At 31.9% G+C, this 25,326-nt stretch overlaps 1 protein-coding gene across 50 annotated transcripts in view; it reads left to right on the top strand.

The window, feature by feature from the left end:
* LOC139491293 (diacylglycerol kinase zeta-like) overlaps window positions 1-25,326 on the top strand; it is a 203,098-nt gene that overhangs the window by 143,577 nt on the left and 34,195 nt on the right. For 27 of the 50 annotated variants that reach the window (XM_071278896.1, XM_071278884.1, XM_071278890.1 and 24 more), the window contains 7 exons: window positions 1,678-1,707; window positions 10,430-10,498; window positions 12,480-12,512; window positions 15,935-16,087; window positions 19,955-20,193; window positions 23,028-23,202; window positions 24,627-24,697. In XM_071278896.1, the coding sequence (XP_071134997.1) occupies window positions 1,678-1,707; window positions 10,430-10,498; window positions 12,480-12,512; window positions 15,935-16,087; window positions 19,955-20,193; window positions 23,028-23,202; window positions 24,627-24,697 (770 nt within the window). The remainder of the gene's footprint in view (window positions 1-1,677; window positions 1,708-10,429; window positions 10,499-12,479; window positions 12,513-15,934; window positions 16,088-19,954; window positions 20,194-23,027; window positions 23,203-24,626; window positions 24,698-25,326) is intronic. The other 23 variants (XM_071278899.1, XM_071278893.1, XM_071278886.1 and 20 more) reach the window with 1 other exon arrangement.

The following is a 25,326-nucleotide window of genomic DNA, read 5'->3' as shown; positions in this document are numbered from 1 at the left end:
GGTACCTCTGGATCTGCAGGAATGTTCTTGGTACCTTCTGATCTGAAAGAATGTTATTGGTACCTTCTGATCTTAAGGAATGTTTTTGGAACTTTCTGATCTGAAGGAATGTTTTTGGAACTTTCTGATCTGAAGGAATGTTTTTGGTACCTTCTGATCTGAAGGAATGTTTGTGTTACCCTCTGATCTGAAGGAATGTTTTTGATACCTTCTGATCTTAAGGAATGTTTTTGGTATCTTCTGATCTGAAGGAATGTTTTTGGTATCTTCTGAAGGAATGTTTTTGGAACTTTCTGATCTGAAGGAATGTTTTTGGTACCTTCTGATCTGAAGGAATGTTTTTGGTACCTTCTGATCTGAAGGAATGTTTTTTGTACCTTCTGATCTGAAGGAATTTTTTTGTTACCATCTGATCTGAAGGAATGTTTTTGGAACTTTCTGATCTGAAGGAATGTTTTTTGGTATCTTCTGAAGGATTTTTTTTAGTACATTCTGATCTGAAGGAATGTTTTTGTTACCTTCTGATAAGAAGGATTAATATCTGAAGGAATGTTTTTGGTGCCCTCTGATTTGAAAGGAATGTTTTTGGTACCCTCTGATCTGAAGGAATGTTTTTTGGTGCCTTCTGATCTGAAGGAATGTTTTTGTTACCTTCTGATTTGAAGGAATGTTTTTGGTACCCTCTGATCTGTAGGAATGTTTTTTGGTACCTTCTGATTTGAAGGAATGTTTTTGGTACCTTCTGATCTGAAGGAATGTTTTTGGTACCTTCTGATTTGAAGGAATGTTTATAATACCCTCTGATCTGAAGGAATTTTTTTGGTACCTTTGGATCTGCAGGAATGTTCTTGGTACCTTTTGATCTGAAGGAATGTTTTTGGTACCTTCTGATCTGAACGAAAGTTTTAGGTACCCTCTAATCCAAAGGAAAGATTTTGATCTGAGCAAAATAATCTTAATTGTCTTTTCTTGTTCAATCTTTGATAGAAATTGTACAGTCAACTATTTGGTCAACAGATATTTAAACAAGAAGAAGATGTGATATGATTACCAATGGTACAACTATAAACTATAGGTTAAAAAGAAATAGAAGATATAAACAAAGACAGGGTACTTCGACCTTCAACGATGAGCAGTACAATGACTGTTTTATTCACGGAAAGAAAAAACCTATATAATGAGAAATAAAGCTATGCTTAGATAACTGGTCATTCAATCAAAGTAAATAAAATTCTCAAGATCTTTTTATATGAATAGTTTGACTTGATACATCCTAACTATTATTAGTTTTGGATAAAAGGAATTTAAGAGCATTTTAAACGGTTGACTGACTTTTGGTGTTAAATCATTTAGTTTATCTGTTGTCAGTAACTACAATTTACTGCTTTATGCATTAAGGGACAATGATTTGAGAATCAAGATGGTTGTCTGGTTTAGCCAGGTCATTGTATTGGAAAAATAAATGTCCACTATGGTATAGCCCTGGTTGACAAAAACACAAAGTTAAAAAATAAAAGATTTGAACAATTACAGAGTAACATTCAACCTTCAACAATGTGCAAAACAAAAACAATGATTATATTGTTCATTCATAAGGAAAAAACTAATTAGAAGTAAAGCTAGCTAAGATAACTGGCTTTCTAATTAAAGTAAATAAAATTTCTACCATCTTTTCAGGAAAATAGTTTAACAGAATGTAGTAATACGGTAAGAGTCAATTTATGCGGGAACTGGTCTAACGTGTGTTCTATCTAACTTGTGCTTTAATATCCTAATTAGCTGTCTAATCTTTGTGTGTATTCTAAGAACTTTTATATTTGGGTTTTACCTTACTTGGTGTGTCAGAAAGGTCATAAGAAATTTAACCTCCACTTTTGTCTGTCCGTAGATTTTGTTCAATTAATATAGTTTTATTTTGCTTAAAAGTAGTTTTACTCCATTAGATCTAATTTGCCTTTACATATAAAGGCCACAGCTTTTCTAGTCAAATTAAGAGTCAACATTACATTTGTGTCAATTCAAATTTAGATATATTCAGTAAAGCAGAAATGGAAATAATTGAAAGTCATTATTGCAGACATTTAAAGATAGAGCTGTAATTTGTACGGAACGTTAATAAGATTATAGCCCAAGAGCGAGTGTAACAAACTAACAATTTTTTTTGTGCCAGGCTTTTTAACTCATTTTTGCAGTCAATGTTCTGGAATTTGTTAAAAATAATTACCAAAGGCATCAAGTTTAAATAGTATTTTGGGGGTTCTTTATCTTTCAGCACAATTAATTTTGAGGTGTACATAATTTCTAAAATGTCAAGCAAAAAACAGGAAAAAACCAATCAAGAATTTTGTCATGCTTTTATTTTTACTAAAAAAAATGAGGAATTTGTGTGAATATATTATTCAGATATTTTTTTGGTGTCCACTTTTGAGCAATGTTGGTTCTTTTTGTCAACAGTTAATAGTCCAGAGGAATAGACAGACAGAAAATGACAGCCCATGTTACGTAAACAGATGATAAACCCCAACAATCCCTCGGAAGTAAAATACTTTGCAATTCCAGCTCTCCTTGGTGGTCCCTAATAGGAAACTAACTATTTGATTGAGCTAAATCAGTTTATGCTTTGTTGTTTTATTTACATAATTGTATGTCAACGTCTTTTTTGAATGAAGGAAAAAAAGAAAAATAGAAAAAGGAGAACAAAGGGGACTGCAGTCTCCGAACTTAATTTCAAAGCAGTAGTTTTGACTTGTTGATCCATTAGTCACTTACTGTGAGCAATCAGACTTGGACAACATATTGTTTCCCAACGTCCATTTAACTTATTATGTTCATATTTCTAGGAAACTGGTATTATATAAAAGCGTTTTTCTAACGTAGTAGTATCTAACCTTTACATCATTTTTTTCCCTCTAACATAATTGGGTTTTATTGTATGGTGGTTTGGAAACATTGTATTTTCTTCATTAGAAAAGTCTTTGGTGTTAACTGTGGTGAATGGGTTAATGTATGTGTAATTATGATTATTCTTAGGGAAAATGAAGACACAACATCTGAGTTTTATGTGGAGATGTGGTCACAGTTTTATTAAAACATCAATTTTTAAAGGCTCATACTTTTACATGTACAATTTGTTTTTGAAAACAAATATAGGTATATAACCCAATCTTCTGTAAATTCAGCAATTATTGCAAGTTTTCTTATGCAAAAAATGTGACTGTGTGAATATTAAAAGAATAAGAAATCACATTCTATACTATTTGTCTGATTCAGATCTAAATGCAGATCATCAGATGTTAGGAAAATCACAAGAATTAATCTTAAATTTTGGCCATTCTTTCCAAATCCCAAAAAATAATCTTGCATTTTGTCCATCCTTGACAAATCACAAAAAAATAATCTTGCATTTTGTCTATCCTTGACAAATCACAAAAAAAAAAAATTTTGCATTTTGTCAATTCTTCACAAATCGCACAAATTAATCTTGCATTTTTGTCCATTCTTCACAAATTTCACAAAAATTATCTTGCATTTTTGTCCATTCTTCACAAATCGCATAAATAAATGTACACAATAATTTGTATATGTACAGTAGAATTAAAAATTATGATGCTAATGTCATAAATAATTATGATGAAAATTCAGACCATCAGATTATTCACATAAATCTGAAAACAAGGGATATAAAAATGTCATCAAACAAGTAAGCGCTGGTTGATTTATGAGAACTTTAGATTGGAAATTCAAAACAACAAAACCATATATCTAGCTTTCATTTGAAAAGTCTGAGATAGTAGATAAACCTGTTGATGGCTTTTATATTAGGGACAGTCAGAGAATATTAAGTTGACCATTTGAGCAAAATGTTGGATTAATTGAAATTAATTGTAAAGTTAGAAAGATTCCATAAAAATAATGAATTGGTCATTTTCCAGAAGCGAATTTAGATCGATGGTCATTTACCTCGGACATTTCGATAGAACAGAAGGCTATTTTTTCTACTTCACTTTCTCTGAGTTATAGAAAGATTTAGAGAGTAATCTTAGTGAATAATGGGAAATTTCCGAACACTAAGCTGCAATGTTTAATTTATATTATTTTGAAAAAGACCTGGTATCATGAATTGTTTTGTGTGTAAATGGATGGAAGCAAGACAGAAACTTCAATCATCCATTCATTATTAACCATGGTCACAAAAGTTGACAACCACAGTTGACCATGGTTTAAAGCACATCAAACCATGGTTTGACCATGGTAATCTGAATCAATGATCAGCGATGGTAACCATGGTCAACCATGGTTGCATTTTGACAGGGGATACTTTTGCGCAATTTTTGGTGTATTTAGTTTTTTCATACCTATAAGCATGGTGGTCATGGAAGTTTAACTGTAATTTTTGGATGGTAGGAGATGTAGGGTATATTGAAACAGCAATTTAATGACAAAATTAACCAAAATACATTAAGTGGACAATATATAGTCCTCCACAATTCGCCCTTTCTAAATTCTTATGCGTTCTGGGTAATATTTTCAAAAGTAAACACCAAAACGTTGTGATTGGTTAAAAAATTAGGTCCTTTAAACAATGGAAATTCAACCAATGATATGACATTATTTTCATTTTGGTGAAGGAACAATGTGATTTACCCATAGTCCCTTAGATTCTGAAACAGTCAATAGACAAGGGACTATACAAGTTATAATACAACATGTCAAGCTTTTAAGACCATCTGCCATATTGGATACCAGTGGCAGTCTTCATTATATAAATATATAAACTGAATATCAAGTATTTTTAAAACCCGCGATCTAAAATCATATCAATTCATAATATACCTGATTATGCAATTTTGCTTTGTCTAGAATTATTCAATTTGTACATTAAATTTTCATCAAAATTTCATAGCTGTGCAGTGTAGAATAAACTTGATACATTCAAGCTATTGTTATACTGTTAGATAAAAGGAATTTAAGAGCATTTCGACAGGTTGACTGACTTTTGGTGCTAAATTATTTAGTGTGTCTGTTGAGTAACTACAATTTACTGTCTTATGTATCAAGGGACAATGATTTACTAATAAAGATCATCGCCTGGCTAGGTCGCTAATTGGCTTGGGAAAATAAATGTCCACTAATAGTCTTAGTTGACAAAAACTTGAGAAAATAACAAAGACAAGTAAGCTGTTGTGTAACAGTGAGTGAGGATAATTATCACCCACGTTTGGTATTTATTTTCCATTGTGATATCGGAGACATATAGTAAATCTTTTGTCTATTATTGTTGGATGTCTAATTCAATTTTGAATTATCAATATTCTTGTGTCATGGAATTGTATAATTCTTTTAAAAATTTTAGTCATAGTTTATAGGTAGAAAACACAGGAACTTAAATGTTATATACCATAGATTTTTCGTAGATTGGTTTTTCTTTGAGAACCATAAATCAAGCATTCCTTTTCAAATTTGAAAATTTCATGGCAAAAAGGAGGTTGTATTTGATCTTTGGGATTAAGGAGTTTCTGTTCTTGATTTAAAAAAAAAATGGCTCTTTTAACCCAAATAATTCAGTTGATTTTTTCTGCTGATCTACGATTACTAATTCATTAACACCTGAATTCATAGACAACGTAAAATTGTCATTCAGAATAAGCCAAATATTTTCGTATCTCAAAAAAAAATTGAGCTCATTGCTGATTGGTCATCTTTTCTACATGGCCCCAATCAAAATCCAGAATTCATGAAGAGTTTTTAGCATATTAGGAATTCATGCCCTTGCCTGTTAAAGAGAGATCTATCATACAGGGAGGGACTGAATTATTTCAGTTTTGATGCATTATGTAGTTCAATATGTGCGATAACATGAAAACTGTTCAACCAGTAACAAAATGGAAGCCAAATTCTATTTTAGTCCTATTTTACACGTATTCTGTTCAATAGTTGAAGCCCCCGTAGTTGCTATAACAATGACAAGTCTGATTTTAATAATTTCCCTTTTTTAGCTCATCACTTTGCGTCCGTCGTCTTCGTCTGTTAACTTTTACAAAAGTCTTCTCCTCTGAAACTACTGGGCCAAATTAAACCAAACTTGGCCACAATCATTATTTGGGTATCTTGTTTAAAAAATGTGTCCAGTGACCCGTCCAACCAACCAAGATGGCCGCCATAGCTAAAAATAGAACATAGGGGTAAAATGCAGTTTTTGGCTTATAACTCAAAAACCAAAGCATTTAGAGCAAATCTGACAGGAAGTAAACTTGTTTATCATCTCAATATCTATCTGCCCTGACATTTTCAGATGAATCTGACAACCTGTTGTTGGCTTGCTGCCCCTGAATTGGTAATTTTAAGGAAATTTTGCTGTTTTTGTTATTGTCTTGAATATTTTTATGATAGAGAGAAACTGTAAACAGCAATAATGACAACAAAGTAAGACCTAAAACTAAGTCAACATGATCAAAATAATCAATTGACCCCCTAAGGAGTTATTGTCCTTTATAGTCAATTTTTAACAATTTTCATAAAATTTGTAAATTTTTACTAACATTTTCCACTGAAACTACTGAGCCAATGCAAGTTCATTATAGATAGAGATAATTGTAAGCAGCAAGAATGATCAGTAAAGTAAGATGTACAAACACATCACCATCACCAAAACACAATTTTGTCATGAATCCATCTGCTTCCTTTGTTTAATATTCACATAGACTAAGGTGAGCGACACAGGCTCTTTAGAGCCTCTAGTTTCAGAAGTTATGGCTCCTCAAATGCTATAAAAACATAAATGAATGTATAACATTAAGAAAATGAATTTAGCAAAAATCCCACTCGTGTGAAAATTTCATTATTTAACCATATTTTGATTTTTACAGGAGAAATAAATGATATGCATGCACTCAAATTGCATATTTATTCGCTCTAAGACTCTGTTAATGTATGTGAAAATGTATTAGTTGGAAAATAATTTAAAGTCTTTTGAAATATATCAATGTTCACCTAATTAACTCTCAGTTTTGGCACTTTGAATGAACTACAACTATTGATCAAATCAAATAGTCCTCATATGCAATTAAGATAAAAGTAGGGAAAGTTGTGAAAAAAACTATCGATCAAATCAAATAGTCCTCGTATGCAATTAACAATAAAAGTAGCGAAAGTTGTGAAAAAATATTGCCTGTTGCCAATCATTAATGATATAGTGTTGATTTGATTATCCATTGATGGTGACACCAGCTGTCATTAATCAGTAAGACGTGTTCAACGAAGTACTTTTCTTCAGGGTACTCATAACTAAATTGTCCTCTCAATAATTTGAACGTCATGAAATTTCGTTTTTGGGAAAGATAAATTCGTCTGAAGGCCATCGTCAAGCTAAATTAATAACAAACTGAAGTGTTATTAGAGCTATGATTGTTTTGCTCTTAGAGTGACAGTCGTGACAGTCGTGACTGTTCAAACACAAATGATAGACGCTGACTTGTTTATATCTCTGTATACCATTGCTATTGTAGCTACCTACAGAAAAATGTTGGTTGATGTCCATATATAGATCTGACTTCACTGTTAATAGAAATGTGGTATAATTGCTAATGAGGCACGTATATGCACCAAAAACTAAAGGCTGTAAACAGCTTCAGGTCACTATATTTCTATGCCCAACTTATAATTACTGTAAATTAAGAAATTATTGCCATGTTTTTATTATTGCGAAAAATGCTAATGAGTTAGAATCGCAATAATTAAAACTCGCATTTTGATTTTTTTTTTAATAGAATGAAACAGGATTTTTCTCAAAATTACAAAAATTTTAATCGTATTTTAGTCTCAAATGACAAAATCGCAATAATTTCTGAATTTACAGTATATGTACAAAAGTTGGAAATTGCATTGATATATATATGAAATATATCAGTATAAGATAAGGAGATATGGTATGATTTGCAATGAGCAACTATTTAAACAATCCACACGGAGGGAATGAAAGCAACTTTATGTCATAGTAAAGCTTTTTACAATGAGCAAACATTTTCCAAACCATATTTACACTTCACAGCATTCTCAATGTGATTGGAAGCAGTACCTCTGGCAAAGTGAAGTCAGTTGAAATGGTTACTGCAAGAAATAAAACCTTTCCCCTGATTAGTTGATTTGGTTTTCAAGGAATAATATTGTAGGTCAACTCAGTAGGCAGTTCAGTTTGCAAAAATTTAAATATCTTGATAACACCAATTAACAAAATCTAGTTTAATTTCCCAGATAAAAGAAAAGCAGAGAAAGCACAGAACATTTAGATTTGAAATCTTCATACCAAAATTTAAAAAAGAATTGACAAGTTGTCTCGATTTCAAATGAATTTACTTACCAGTACCTATTCAATGTTTTTTGCATATATTGTATTTTATCATAGATATGCATTTGGAAGAATTTTTAATGTTTCAAAGACATTTAGGACTTGTTACGTAATCTACGTTTTTATGCCGCATTTATGGGCATTATGTTTTCTGGTCTGTGCGTCTGTTCATCCGTCAGTTCATTCGTCTGTTCCACTTCATGTTCAAGTTTTTGGTCAAGGTAGTTTTTGATGAAGTTGAAGTCCAATCAACTTAAAACTTAGTAAACATGTTCCCTATGATATATAATCTTTCTAATTTGGAAATAAAAAGAAATTTTATCCCATTTTACAGTCCATTGAACATGGAAAATGATAGTGTGAATGGGGCATCCATGTACTTAGGACACATTCTTGTTGCATATTGTATTTAATATCATGTATATATGCATTTGGATGAATTTTTAATGTTGCAAAGACATTTCAGACTTGTATACGTATTTTAAATCTACGTTTTTTAGTCTTGTAAAAATCTTGTAAATAATTTTGTCCTTTTATAGTCACTCCTGATATCTTAGAAAATCATAATTACTCAAATATATGAAATATAATATAATATGATATATACATATATACATATATTATAAAAAGAAGTACCGTCACATGATCCTCAATGGAACAGACAGAATGTCCTATCTAATTAACTATAGTATGTGTTGACATTTAGATAAATACTGATTATGATAGTTGCTGATTCTTACAATCAAGTAAAAAAAATATCTTCTAGTAATTTGGGTGGAAATTTGACACTTTATTTCAAAAGCATTAATAGTGTTGTCATGTTGATATGAAGCAGATCTGTATAATTGAGTTATTTAATGACTTATATTGGTATCTGGTTATTAATATTTCATAAAATTGTCAAACCTTTAGACCTTTTTGAAATGTCACTGCATAATAGATGTATATATTTGATCAAATAAATTCTTTTAGAGTACCAGTGAGAACAAAATAAGAGTGACATTTAAATATTGAAAATTTTTAAATAGAGATATATAGATTCCATCACTGCAACAAGTGTGTTATGATATTTCTCCACTCGAGTTTAATATTAATATTTAAAGCATGAGGCTTATCGAGCTTTTTAATTGATTAAAATTTAACTGTTGAGAGTTGAGAAATATGGTAATTCACAAGTTATATAGTGGTGGAATCTGTTTCTCTAGTGATTTTTATCAACTTTTCAAAACCTTTTTATGTGACGTCATCAGTCATTAGGTTGCCTTTTGGGGGGACAACACAATAGGAAATTCAGAAGAAATCAACAAAAATCTAACGTCACAACTGCTTTTTCGACCAATCATTTGCTGAGAACAGACTTATACGATCGCTAAAAATTTTAATGCTATCATGTCGTCGTCTGCATCATCGTCTGTGTCGTCATCCAAAGACACATTTATTTTCCAGACAATAACTTTAGTTTAGGTGAATGGATCTCTTTAAAATTTTACCAGAAGGTTTAATACCACTAAAGGAAGGTTATGGTTATGGTCCCAACAGTTAACGAATTAGGGGCCAAAAAAGGGCCCAAATAAGCATTTTTGTAGTTTCCAGACAATAACTTGTGTTAAAGTGTATGAATCTCTCTGAAATTATACCACAAGTTTCCATACCACAAAGGATCATGGTTAGGATTGACTTTGGGGGGTTATGGTTCTAAAGGAATTAGGGTCAAAATAGTTTTTTTTTGGTTAATTGACAACTAAGATAATTAAAAAGCAGTGCAAGGGAGGTAATCCAAATACGTTTAAAATACAATGTTGTCTATGTTTGGATTTACCTCCCTTACACTACTTGTAAATTATGTATAAAGAATTGTCAGGTTTTGGACTAGATGAAAAAGGAAGGGGGAGTGGTAAAATGAATATGTTTACACTTCATCTCCTTACAAATGTGTGGTGTAAGACTTTATGTTCATGTGATATCATTGGGGCAATTGCCTCAATCTTTTCTTTTCCTTCAAATTTTTTTTTAAATGAAAATATCACAGGCATATTTTAAAAAGTTTCATTTTATATAAAACTAACGATGTAATTTTAATTTCAGCAAACTTTTATGCGACACCATTGGGTCCATAGAAGAAGACAAGAAGGAAAATGTAAACAGTGTGGAAAAGTAAGAATAATATGTAACTTAAGGATGTACTTAGGTGAGGTTTTGGAATTTGTGTTAAATGTTCAGACTCCTCAGTTTTTTCCATACAATATAAGGTAAAATATTTTGCCACATAACACCTATTTATCTTTTAACATAAGACTTAATAGCTCATAAAAGGTCATTTGACAAAATTTAAGCAGATTCTTGATTTTCTTTCTTCTGATTTGAGACCCAAATAATACCAATGCAAATATAAGGTAAAAGTCTGAGTCAGCCTTTTCCCGCCATATTTTATAAATCAAATATCTTGAATAGGAGCTCCATGATCTATCAATATTTTTAGCTTATTTTGATCTTAACCTAATACTCTTCCAGCTTAAAGTATCAATTTATAATTCTTGATTTATTTAATTTTACCTTAGATCACCTAAGTACATCCTTTATGTCATTAATTTGAATATTGATTGATTGATTGGTGTGTAACGCCACTTTCAGCACTAATTTTCTCAGTTTGTATTGATGGTCGAAACCAGAGTGCCTGGAGAGAATCACAAACTAAATTGGTAGCAAAATTGACAATGCTATAGTTAATTAAAATTGGAGTTCAAGTGCACCTGTCATGTGTGGGATTTAATTTCACAACCTTAGTGTTGACAGGCTTGTTATACAATAGTTGGACTACTAAGCCAAGGGGTGAAAGATACCAGAGGGACAGTCAAACTCATAAATCGAAAGTAAACTGACATAGCCATGGCTAAAAATGAAAAAGACAAACAGACAAACAATAGTTCACATGACACAACATAGAAAACTAAAGAATAAGTAACACAAACCCCACCAAAAATGGGTGATCTCAGGTGCTCCAGAAGGTTAAGCAGATCCTGCTCCACATGTGGCACCCGCCATCTCAGCCACCACATTTGAATAATAAAAAAGATGTATGGTTGATTAACAAAGGAAGTTGGGAAAACCATAATAATTAGCAAGGTTTTGTATAAAAAAATTCATTGTGTTCCCGGGTCCTAGACCTGATGTAAAAATATAGACATTTTGATGTGGTATGTTTGCCAATGAAAAAAATATCTACCAGAGATCAAAGGACAAGAATTAAAACAACTATATGGCCTTCAGTAATGAGCAAAACCCACACCACATTATATAAGCTATAAATGAATTAGACATGAAAAAATGTGAAATAATAAAAGACTGATTTATGCTTAAAGCAATATATCATTATAGATAGCAAAGAAAAAAATATCAAAGTTAAAATATAAAGCACTTAAAGAATGTGACAAAGTTAAACATGTTTACAAATGAATGATCAAATTTATGATTTTGTATGCCATTTAATATTCTGCTTTGTATAAAACAAATGCAAACTTTAAATACAGTTCTAAACCAGATAAAAAAAAAGTATAAATTTAGAAGACAACAAGAATGAATTTCAATTCTATTAGCTAAGAACTTTACCATATACATGTATTCTTATTCTGAAATCCAAAGTTAACAGGGCTGCCATTTTTTCCATTTTCCTTTGATCTATTGTTTTTCTCTTTGATCTTTTCAATTTTGGCCAAATCTCACACATTTGCTTCATTAAGAGTTGGCAGAACTGAAAGTATAGTTTTCATACATATAGGATCTTAAAATGCACAGAAAATGTGCTGCTAGCTGTCATATATAATATATACTGTATCTATATATGGATAACTTGTAACCTTTATTGCAGATATATAACAAATAAAATGGATTAGAGAGGCAAGGCTGCATTACTTCCTTATTCTGTTTATTTTCAAAAATAGTACAGTCTATAAAATCAGAAAAAAAAGCATTTACAACAAAATATTTCACCATGGCTAGGGGACATCTTAGCCAATCCCTGGATTCTTGCTTGATTTTTGCAACAAACACAATTAACCGATTGGAAAGATACAAAAGGTGAAAATTCTGTTAGCGTTTGTTTTTTGATAAAAAAAGTATTTTTATATTTCTATTTCAGTCATTCCAGCAAAGATTTGCCTTCCAAAGTAAGGTTAGTATCCCTCATATTATCAAGAAATTTAGTGATGTAAAGATCTATTTAGGACTAAGCCAAAATTTAACAAGATTAAGGTGGAACCTAACACTACAGGGAGATAACTCTGTAAAAATCAGCTAAATGTTTTAATCACGTTGTTTTGTTAAGGAAATATTAAGCTTCTCAATGATCAAAATAAGGGTTTGTCAAACTGCTATACATTACATGTATAACCAACTTAATTTTTCTTCTGATAAAGTGGTTCATTTAAATTTTTTAAAATTTTCATATTTTTGTCAAAGGTTCAAAGCAAACATTTTGTCAAAACTTTATGAAAATTAAATAAGCCAATTTAATATTAGTCGAGGTGTTAGGTTCCACCTTAAGGTAAACATTTGCTGTAGAAATTGAACTTCTGTGAAAATGTTGCTTGGAATAGAGATTTGAACCTATTCCTATATATAATGGCTCAGTTTATAATGCCCCTTCTGGTATCTTTCGCCCCTCTTTTATAATGCCCCTTCTGGTATCTTTCGCCCCTCTTTTATAATGTCCCTTCTGGTATCTTTCTCCCCTCTTTTATAATGCCCCTTCTAGTATCTTTCGCCCCTCTTTTATAATGTCCCTTCTGGTATCTTTCGCCCCTCTTTTATAATGTCCCTTCTGGTATCTTTCGCCCCTCTTTTATAATGTCCCTTCTAGTATCTTTCGCCCCTCTTTTATAATGTCCCTTCTAGTATCTTTCGCCCCTCTTTTATAATGCCCCTTCTGGTATCTTTCGCCCCTCTTTTATAATGTCCCTTCTAGTATCTTTCGCCCCTCTTTTATAATGTCCCTTCTAGTATCTTTCGCCCCTCTTTTATAATGTCCCTTCTAGTATCTTTCGCCCCTCTTTTATAATGCCCCTTCTGGTATCTTTCGCCCCTCTTTTATAATGTCCCTTCTAGTATCTTTCGCCCCTCTTTTATAATGTCCCTTCTAGTATCTTTCGCCCCTCTTTTATAATGTCCCTTCTGGTATCTTTCGTCCCTCTTTTATAATGTCCCTTCTAGTATCTTTCGTCCCTCTTTTATAATGTCCCTTCTAGTATCTTTCGTCCCTCTTTTATAATGTCCCTTCTAGTATCTTTCGTCCCTCTTTTATAATGTCCCTTCTGGTATCTTTCGCCCCTCGTTTTATAATGACAGATCAGTTTTGATTTACATATATCTTTTCCCTGTCTGTGAAGGAGGCTGCAAGGTTGACTTTGGTGTATGTTTTCAAAATTTAGAATAAGAATCTTTTATTGAATTATTTTGTTTCTGAAAGCATTGTATAAATTTTGACAAGAAAATAATGACCAGATTGAAAATAAGAATCAAATGATATATGATTGACGGGAATTTGATTTGATTAATTATAAGACTATATTCATCGCTTTTCTGGTTTTTAAATGTCTTTTTACTCGTAGTGATTACTTATTGTGGAAGGAAGCTAAATACGAAATAGATTAAGAGAAATGTTAAAACAAGAATTTGACTAAATCATACGTAGGTTTACAATTAGTGTTGTCCAGTCTTCTTAGAATCTGATTCAGTTGTTTTTACATGTTGTTATATTGGATTATAATATGACATCTTGTTTTTGTATGTTCGTTCCATTTTGAAAAAAAAAAAAACCATTAATGACAAACAGAAAATTTCACAGTATGGTACTTTTGTTAATAGCCTCATTTGATGTAGATTTCAAACAACAAAATCTGTATCATTTTTTTCGAAATATAGGCTTAAAAAAATTTAATATACAGAAGGATACCATGATAGAATTTATAAAATATTATAAGGCCATTATTTTTGTGTAAAAAAATAGTGTTAAACCAGAGTTCTTGAAAACTGGTGGTCCGAATGATTTGATCACCAAAATTTCCAAAGGACCACCACCATTTTGGTATTTTGTAATAGAAATAATAGTGAGGACCAGCAGATTTCTTCAAATCAACAAGGGGAAAAAAGGATTTTAAGAACTGTTACAAATGTAATCCGAAATTTTCATTAAAATAAAGGCAAAAGCGCAACAAACAAAACATGCATATCAATTAAGTCATGCACATATCCAATTAAATACAGAAAGCACAAGTTTGCCTAGATTAAATCGTATTTATTTAAACATACTTGGTTTAGAAGAGGACCTCCAGTTAATTTGGTTAAACATGTTACAGCTAATTTCCTAATGCTTGTAGAGTAAAACTTTGGTATGCTTGCTTGCTCTGTTTGTATAAATGCTAAATCAAGCTTTGTTTTCATTTAGATTGACGTCTTCAAACAATATATATAATATATAGGCATTTTAACCTGTAAATATTATATTTAAATTTGATTGGACATTATCCCAATGGAATTGTACAATATACAAACTAAGCAAACAAGCTAACTAAAGTCTTGCTCTGCATGCATTAGGAAATAAGCTGTAAATGCCCTAAGCCCAGGAAATGAGTACGCGAGGTTAGAAGGAAAAGCTTGATTTAAACCTCCTTGATTATATACACAGCATTCAATTTGTCTATGACCTATTTAATAAAAATGTCGTCTGACAAGACAGATCAACAACTCAATGTATATACTGTGTAGGTGTTCCCATCCTGTATTTAACGGAAGATTTTTTAAAATCATTACATTAATGGACTTTTTGACTTTTTCAATGCCTCATTAGGAATCAGACAGAATTGGTAACCTTCAATAATGATATTATATAAATATTGTAAAAGTACAGTTCTAATTTATACTGATTAATGAATAGTAGACACTTATATATTATAGAAGATATGCTTATACATAGTTCGATTTCAATTACACTCTGAGTAGTTGTTATTTTAGTATTTTGCAAGGATGTTGAAATCAACTACTGTAAATTAAGAAATTAGTGTGTACATTTATTATTGTGATTTTGTCATTTTAGACTAAAATGCGATTTTATTTTTGCCATATTGAGAAAATTCTTATGTAAGTCATACAAAAATTATCAAAATGCGAGTTTAAATTATTGCGATTATAACTCTGTCTCATTTTTTGCAATAATAAAAACATCCCAATAATTTCTGAATTTACAGTATTATATATAACATGTAAAGCACTAAAGTTCATAAAATATTTATACTAAGAGTAAAGAATACATAACAAACTAATGGCACATCTCATTGTTTCTATAAGAAAAGGTCTTCAGGCATTTAGGAAATAATTTAAGGACCTTTTCGAGTCCTTTGGACATAAAATGCTTGTCAGGCCTACACAATTTAAATACTGGTAATAGTGATTTTGTTTGTATTACTAACAAATAGATCACAGCACAATTTTTGTTTTGTTTCAAAGATACCTAGACATATATGTAATAATAAATCCATCATCGAAGAAAAAAAAATAGGTTGCAAATATTTGAACTATTGTTATTGTTTTCTTCTTCAGGAAATCATTGCAATTAGTTGTTCGTGGTGTAAAGCTGCCTACCATAACAAGACATCATGCTTTATGATGCAACAGATAGAGGAACAGTGCAGTCTGGGGCCACATCAAAGTATTATTGTGCCACCATCGTGGATTATAAAACTACCAAAGAAAGTGAGTATAAACAGTGCAGTCTTGGGCCCAATCAAAGTATTATTATGTTTACCATTGTGGATTATTAAACTACCAAAGAAAGTGAGTATAAACAGTGCAGTTAGGGGCCACATCAAAGAATTATTGTGCCACCATTGTGGATTATAAAACTACCAAAGAAAGTGAGTATGAACAGTGCAGTCTGGGGCCACATCAAAGTATTATTGTGCCACCATCGTGGATTATAAAACTACCAAAGAAAGTGAGTATGAACAGTGCAGTCTGGGGCCACATCAAAGTATTATTGTGCCACCATCGTGGATTATAAAACTACCAAAGAAAGTGAGTATAAACAGTGCAGTCTGGGGCCACATCAAAGTATTATTGTGCCACCATTGTGGATTATAAAACTACCAAAGAAAGTGAGTATGAACAGTGCAGTCTGGGGCCACATCAAAGTATTATTGTGCCAGCATCATGGATTATAAAATTACCAAAGAAAATAAGTATAAAAAGTGCAGTCAGGGGCCATATCAAAGTATTATTGTGCCAGCATCGTGGATTATAAAACTACCAAAGAAAGTGAGTATAAACAGTGCAGTCAGGGGCCACATCAAAGTATTAATATGCCTCCATCATGGATTATAAAACAACCAAAGAAAGTGAGTATGAACAGTGCAGTCTGGGGCCACATCAAAGTATTATTGTGCCACCATCGTGGATTATGAAATTACCAAAGAAAGTAAGTATAAAAAGTGCAGTCAGGGGCCACATCAAAGTATTATTGTGCCAGCATCGTGGATTATAAAACTACCAAAGAAAGTAAGTATAAAAAGTGCAGTCTGGGGCCACATCAAAGAATTATTGTGCCACCATCTTGGATTATAAAACTACCAAAGAAAGTGAGTATAAAAAGTGCAGTCTGGGGCCACATCAAAGTATTATTGTGCCACCATCATGGATTAAAAAACTACCAAAGACAGTAAGTATAAAAAGTGATGTCTGGGGCCACATCAAAGTATTATTGTGCCACCATCATGGATTATAAAACTACCAAAGAAAAAGAGTATAAACAGTGCAGTCAGGGGCCACATCAAAGTATTATTGTGCCACCATCGTGGATTATGAAATTACCAAAGAAAGTAAGTATAAAAAGTGCAGTCAGGGGCCACATCAAAGTATTATTGTGCCAGCATCGTGGATTATAAAACTACCAAAGAAAGTAAGTATAAAAAGTGCAGTCAGGGGCCACATCAAAGAATTATTGTGCCACCATCTTGGATTATAAAACTACCAAAGAAAGTGAGTATAAAAAGTGCAGTCTGGGGCCACATCAAAGTATTATTGTGCCACCATCATGGATTAAAAAACTACCAAAGACAGTAAGTATAAAAAGTGATGTCTGGGGCCACATCAAAGTATTATTGTGCCACCATCATGGATTAAAAAACTACCAAAGAAAGTGAGTATAAACAGTGCAGTCAGGGCCTCATCAAAGTATTATTGTGCCACCATCGTAGATTAAAAAACTACCAAAGAAAGTGAGTATGAACAGTGCAGTCTGAGGCCACATGAAAAGAATTATTGTGCCACCATTGTGGATTATAAAACTACCAAAGAAAGTGAGTATGAACAGCGCAGTCTGAGGCCACATCAAAGAATTATTGTGCTACTATCATAGATTATTAAACTACCAAATAAAGTGAGTATAAACAGTGCAATCTGTTGCCACATCAAAGTATTATTGTGCCACCATTAGGGATTATTAAACTACCAAAGAAAGTGAGTATAAACAGTGCAGTCAGGGGCCACATCAAAGTATTAGTTTGCCACCATCAGAGATTATTAAACTACCAAAGAAAGTGAGTATCAACAGTAGATTGAAAGGATGAGTTTGAAAACAGAATTAAGAGAGTTATAAAAGGGGGAGAGAGAGAGAGCTGGAGTAGATTTCAAAGTACAAGAGTGTAGGTAACCATCTTGAATTATAAAACTACCAAAGACAGAATTTGAAAAAAGAATCTATACCAAAATTTATTGAAATAAACTCATGGTCTAGACAAATGGAAAGGATATTTGAATTCATACTAAATATATATATAAGAGTAAGGAAACCGTTATACTAGAAGACCAAAGGACAAACAGTTGTATGAAAAATGTGTAGAAGTTGACAATACACTTCTAAATGCTATTGAAAACTAGACAGCAATACACTACTAAATGCTATTGAAAACTAGACAGCAATACACTGTGAAATGCTATTGAAAACTAGACAGCAATACACTGCTAAATGCTATTGAAAACTAGACAGCAATACACTGCGAAATGCTATTGAAAACTAGACAGCAATACACTGCTAAATGCTATTGAAAACTAGACAACAATACACTGTGAAATGCTATTGAAAACTAGACAGCAATACACTGTGAAATTCTATTGAAAACTAGACAGCAATACACTGCTAAATGCTATTGAAAACTAGACAGCAATACACTGCGAAATGCTATTGAAAACTAGACAGCAATACACTGCTAAATGCTATTGAAAACTAGACAGCAATACACTGCGAAATGCTATTGAAAACTAGACAGCAATACACTGCTAAATGCTATTGAAAACTAAACAGCAATACACTGCTAAATGCTATTGAAAACTAGACAGTAATACACTGCAAAATGCTATTAAAAACTAGACTTATTTTAAACTATAAACTTAACCCACTAAGTAACATGTACCTGAAAATAATATAAACAAAATAATAGAAAACATGATAGTTAACATATTTGAGTCCAAAATGAATCTTCTTTGTTTAATAAAAGTATATATTTGATCTATATGTACTTGGTAATCAGGTGAAATAATAACATTTTAATATGACCTTGTTCTAGTTCTACATTGTTAAACCAGAGAAGGATGAGATTTTGCCATTCCTTTAATATAATATTTCTATCAGTTTCAATAATGGACAATGAATTAAAAGAACCAACAAATGGATGATACGTCCTTTGATGGTAGGGCTTTAATTAAAATCTGACTTTAATAATAAAAGTCTTCTAATGAACAATGGATAAAAGGATCTTCTTGCCAGCCAGTTTATTAGCTTTGTTAGGTTGATTATATCTCATAAAGTTACTTAATACTAATAATTTGCCCTTGTAATGCAACAGGAAGGTTTTAGAAAGAAAAAAAAAGAGTAATGTATCCATTAGATATTGTTATTGAAAAGTCAATGGTGGACAATTTTTTTTTTTTTTTATATATACATATATGTAAATTATGAAGAATGTTAGGGACGACATCAAAAGTTCAATGTAGGATAAAAAACTTGATTCACATAGTCCCCCCCCCCCTCTTAACTTAATTTGGGAAAAATTGATTTACCAATAGGGATATATGTAAAAATCGATTTTAGATATATAAAACTTGCAGAATTTTAATCCCCCCCACCCCCATACTATTTGATTTAAGTTTTTTATCCTACATCGATCTTTTGATGTCGTCCCTTAAGAAGAGTTAAATACAAATATAGTGTTTTTTGTATGCAGTACATTTTGTGAGGTCTCAAGGTCATACATGTTGTAAAAGAGCAACAAAGAGTTATTTAACAGACAATATACCTGACTTAGCAATATCATACTAATCCAAGGGCATTAACTAGAATAACGATGGAAGCCTATCTTGAGTTTTTGGGGAAAATATTGGAAAAATCACATTGAATACATGTACTGTATATATTTTAAGCTTTACCGGAAAAAAAGTTAGAGATAAATGTGTTAATCTTTGTCAATAAAAGTTTATATATTAATCATAATTTTTGTAATCATTAAGTTCATTTTTGTATTTCTATATTTCATATTCCAATTATTATACATTGCTGTTTCATTTCAGGGGTCTTTCAAATCTTCTTTACGGAAGAAACGACGATCTTCTATAAAGAAGAAAAAAGCGAAAGAAGAACACAGACCATTTATTATCAAGCCAATCCCTTCACCGCTACTCAAACCTCTTCTTGTTTTCATTAATCCTAAAAGTGGGGGTAACCAAGGGGCAAAACTGTTACACAAGTTTTGTTGGTGGTTAAACCCTCGACAGGTGTTTGATTTAAGTCAAGGTGGACCAAGATTTGGGTACGTAAAAGTATTTTTATTTATGACTGATGTAATGTAAACCAACTTATTTTCATAGACACCTTATACTCCTTTCTAGGCGACTTCTTGATGATTTATTTTTGAGATTTCTACTTTCCATGATGTATTTATGAAGGAAAAGGTCCAAGGTTTAGAAGCATTCAATAGTTTATGTTTGCATTAATTTTCTGCTCACAAAAAATAGTTAGTTTACAGTTATACATTGATGAACTTTCAAAAATAAATGATCAAGGGAGATAATTCACAGAACTTTTGTTGAATTTTCAAGAATTGTTTATTTGCCTTATCATTTAGAGATAAAACAATTTTGGAACCACTTACAATAAATGCATATGTCATGAAAAAAGTGCCAAAGCGACATGCCTGTTTAGAACTGAGAATTATGTTCTGAAATTCAAATCTCACTTCGACAATAACAATAAGAATAAGAAGATGTAGTATGAATGTCAAGAGACCACAGACCAAATGAGGTAGAAATCCCATTATAGCCTTCAATAATGAGCAAATCCTATACTGCAAAATTAGCTTTAAAGGGCTGTGATTGACAAATGTAAAACAATACAAACTAGAAAACTAACGGCCAGATTCATGTCTGATGATCAAAACAATGACTGAAAAACAAATATGATATAAAGCAACAAACAACAACCACTTAATTACAGGCTCCGGATAAACAGAATGTTTAGGGGTTTAAGCATGTTAATGAGGGCTCAAACATTCCCCTATTTAACCTTGGACAGTGGTACAGCAGAGCATTTATACTGCTATACATTGTGCATCCTGTCAAATGCATTTAAAAGCAAAAGCAAGTTTTGACCTATCTCATCTCGACAATAATTATTATGCCAATATTGCCTGCTGATTCAGTAATTCTTTTTGTTGAAAAATGACTATTTGAAACTGAAATTGATGTCAACAGTAATACTGCAATGAATCAACAGATGATATATTTAATGTAAAAGCACTAAGAACATTAATTTCTTTCATTACTTCTTGTATAAAACTTAAAATCACAGCTGTGACCAAAGTTATGTTTTTGTCAATATCATAACACATATTAGATGATATAACATAAAAGCATTAGTTAAATGGTGCTTTGGTGCAAATAAGTCACTTTCCTCTAAAGATAACAGTCAAAGGTTACATGCACCTGTGTGAACCACTGATGTAACTATGCCTCTCAAACATTTCACTTTGTTAACTATCCACTCAATCACCTGACAAATTATCAATCACAACAACTATCCACCCAATCACCAGACAAATTATCAGTCACAACAACTATCCACTCAATCACCTGACAAATTATCAATCACAACAACTATCCACTCAATCACCTGACAAATTATCAATCACAACAACTATCCACTCAATCACCTGACAAATTATCAATCACAACAACTATCCACTCAATCACCAGACAAATTATCAATCACAACAACTATCCACTCAATCACAAGACAAATTATCAATCACAACAACTATCCACTCAATCACCAGACAAATTATCAATCACAACAACTATCCACCAAATCACAAGACAAATTATCAATCACAACAACTATCCACTCAATCACCTGACAAATTATCAATCACAACAACTATCCACTCAATCACCAGACAAATTATCAATCACAACAACTATCCACCAAATCACAAGACAAATTATCAATCACAACAACTATCCACCCAATCACCAAACAAATTATCAATCACAACAACTATCCACTCAATCACCTGACAAATTATCAATCACAACAACTATCCACTCAATCACCAGACAAATTATCAATCACAACAACTATCCACCCAATCACCTGACAAATTATCAATCACAACAACTATCCACCCTATCACCAGACAAATTATCAATCACAACAACAACATGTAAAGGACATCATATTTTCAATTTAAAAATATTAATGGCATTTATTCAGGTGGATAAAACACTTGTCTACCAAGTCTCCAAAACCAAAGAATAAAAAATATCTTGCTTGCGCCTATGTAGAAATCACCCTATTAAAACATTACAAAGAATTGACACTGCATGCAAATGTTACCACATATATAAAAAAGAAGATGTGGTATAATTGCCAATGAGACAACTATCCACAAAAGACCAAAATGACACAGACATTAACAACTATAGGTCACCTTACGGCCTTCAACGATGAGCAAAGCCCATACTGCATAGTCAGCTATAAAAGGCCCCAAAATGAGTATGTAAATCAATTCAAACGAGAAAACTAATGGCCTTTTTTATGTACAAAAAATGAATGAAAAACAATATGTAACACATAAACAAACGACAACCACTGAAATACAGGCTCCTGACTTGGGACATACTAGTTTGATACTTTTGCACACAAGTAAATAATTTCCATGACTTTAGATGCCTTTTCATATTATTACTTCAGAAGTTACAAAAGGAAGGGTAATTGTCTGCAATGGTAAAAATTGTGTCAAGCAATAGCAAGACAAATGTTTTTTTTAACAATTCTAAGTCATACTTCTCCTTTGTCATGTTATTATACTGTATAAATTTATCATGTATTTAAGGAATGACTGTAATATTTATTCTGTCTATGAAGATTTAACATAAAAAATGTGGTGCACACTGAATAACGGGCGTAGCGGGTTATTTATCTATTATAAATTTTAAACAGGAGTAAATCATGAAAAAACGTTGATGACGTCAAGGTCTATGGCCCATAGTATGGGTAGATAAACAAAACGACGTCAGCCAATCAGAAAACACGTTACATCCAAAATTAAATTATTAAAGAATAACATGATTTGATTTTCTTTTTCAGTCTTGAGATGTACAAAAAAGTGCCTAATTTACATATACTGGCATGTGGAGGAGATGGTACCGTTGGTTGGATCTTATCTGTGATAGACAGTTTGGGGATACATCCGGCTCCCCCTGTCGCTATTATGCCTCTCGGTACTGGAAATGATCTCTCAAGAACCCTTAACTGGGGTGGGGTAAGTTGTCTGTGATAAACAGTTTGGGGATACATCCTGCTCCTCCTGTCGCTATTATGCCTCTCGGTACTGGAAATAATCTCTCAAGAACCCTTAACTGGGGCGGGGTAAGTTGTCTGTCCCCCTGTTACTGAAAGCCTTTCTGTACTGGAAGTACTTCTGGTTTCTACATGCTTGTTAGACTAAAAAAATTATGTGCATATCGGTGTTTATAAGTGCATACTTTACAAATTTTCTGAATCTCTTATGAAATGCTTTAAGACACTTAAATTATTGTAGTGGGTCTCATTGGGGTCTAAGCATGACGCGGGCTTGCCAATTTTTGTAAGCTTGACAGGTGAAAGTCAAATTATTGAGCCATGAAAACGGGAAATGAAGTCTAGCGGGACACAGGAATTTACAAAGAAATGAGAATTACTTGAGTAAATAGTGTTAGGGGGATACGGGAACGTGACAAAACAGTAAGCAGGATCAGGGATCAGAACCCCCAACGATACCCCCATTGTAGATCTTCCTGGTTTTTACCGGTATTGTGTTGCTCAGTCTAAAGTGTTTTATGATTTGTTGTTTGTCTTGTCTTGTCAACATAATTTGCATTTTACCATGGTATTGTTGCCTTTTCTACGACTTAAGATTTTTTATTGTCTCTTTGATGTCTTTTTATTATTATTTTATTACTGTAAGTCTTCATAAGCCTACAGCTTGATTCTTGCATTTATAGTTTATTTCAGATTAGAAACTAATTCTATACACACGTTTTCATGTAAAAAACATAATTTCAGTGTTCCTTTAGTTATAACATAGATACAATAAAAAAAGAATGAAGTATTGAAAGAAATGAATCAAAACTGGTAAATTAGTTCTTTATTATTAAAATGTGTAAAAAGTAAGAAATATTTAAAAATTTGTAAAACCTGAAGAATCCAGCAATTTCCTTATGGGAATAAATTGTTCTTTGAAAGTTTAAATCCAAACATATAAGGTTTACAAAAATGTTATGCAATAGTTATATGATAGTTCTTTGATTTCCCCAGATATTGCATCTCGTCTTCTACATAAATGAAATAAATGTTTTGAAAATTGATCTTGAAAAAGGTTTGCCCAGATGTTTTCTCATAAGGTATATTGTCTTCTATTGAAAATCTAGGAAATACTATTTTCATCCCTTGAAGGAATTTTGTAATTATTGGTTCATAAATTCAAAGCTTTCCTGAGTGCTGATTTTATTTTTAACTTAAAGCCTCTGATAAATGATTCCTTCAGAACTTATTGGAATTAAGACACTTTATTATTTTAATTTCCTGTTAAGATTATTGTGATTTAGAATGAGGCCAGATAGGGAAAGATATCAGGTTTCCCAAACTTCCCCAAATTTGAGGCTCTAATTTTGATGAATTTTATCATGTTTTGTTTTCTCTCCTTAGGGATATACTGATGAACCTATATCAAAGATTCTAAACTATGTTGAAGAGGGCCAAGTTGTACAATTAGATAGGTAAAATATTTGTATATGCTAAAATTTATCACATTAAAAATGAAGTGGCATGGTAGGATTGCCAATGAGGCAACAATCCATTAAAGACTATAAGATATATATACAATATTCAAAATGATAATACAAGAAAGAGAAATGAAAACATACCAGAACAGATACTGGAATATATATTCAAAACAATCAGGATATAGTAAAAACCTAAACAACTGAGAACTAACGCTGCAGCAGTATGATCCAGAAGAACCTCTTCTTTGAAATGATTTCGATTTTTCTTGTGGCAAAAGTTTCCACCAATAACTTTGTTAGTTATTCAAACAACAGGAATATTGTGTCATGAAACTTGGCTGACTTTTCATTGTAAACTACATTCACAATGTCAGGAATATTTTCTCATTAACATGAAGAGTGTGTGACCCATATTCACATCAAAATTTGTTCATTTCCACTTACATGCAACCTACATTCGAATATTTGGAACTTTTTTTTTGTTGGTTTCAGAAATTTTACTATATGAAAAAAATGTTTAATAAAGAAACTATCTTCAAAACATTGGTAAATTGTTATAAATGATGGCAACAATAGTATACTGCTGTTTGCATGGTTGTCATAGAAATCTTACATAATTGCCC

Source organism: Mytilus edulis, chromosome 10, assembly GCF_963676685.1.
Source record: "Mytilus edulis chromosome 10, xbMytEdul2.2, whole genome shotgun sequence".
Classification (NCBI taxonomy): Eukaryota; Metazoa; Mollusca; class Bivalvia; order Mytilida; family Mytilidae; genus Mytilus; species Mytilus edulis.
This window is presented reverse-complemented; position numbering and strand designations above follow the sequence as displayed.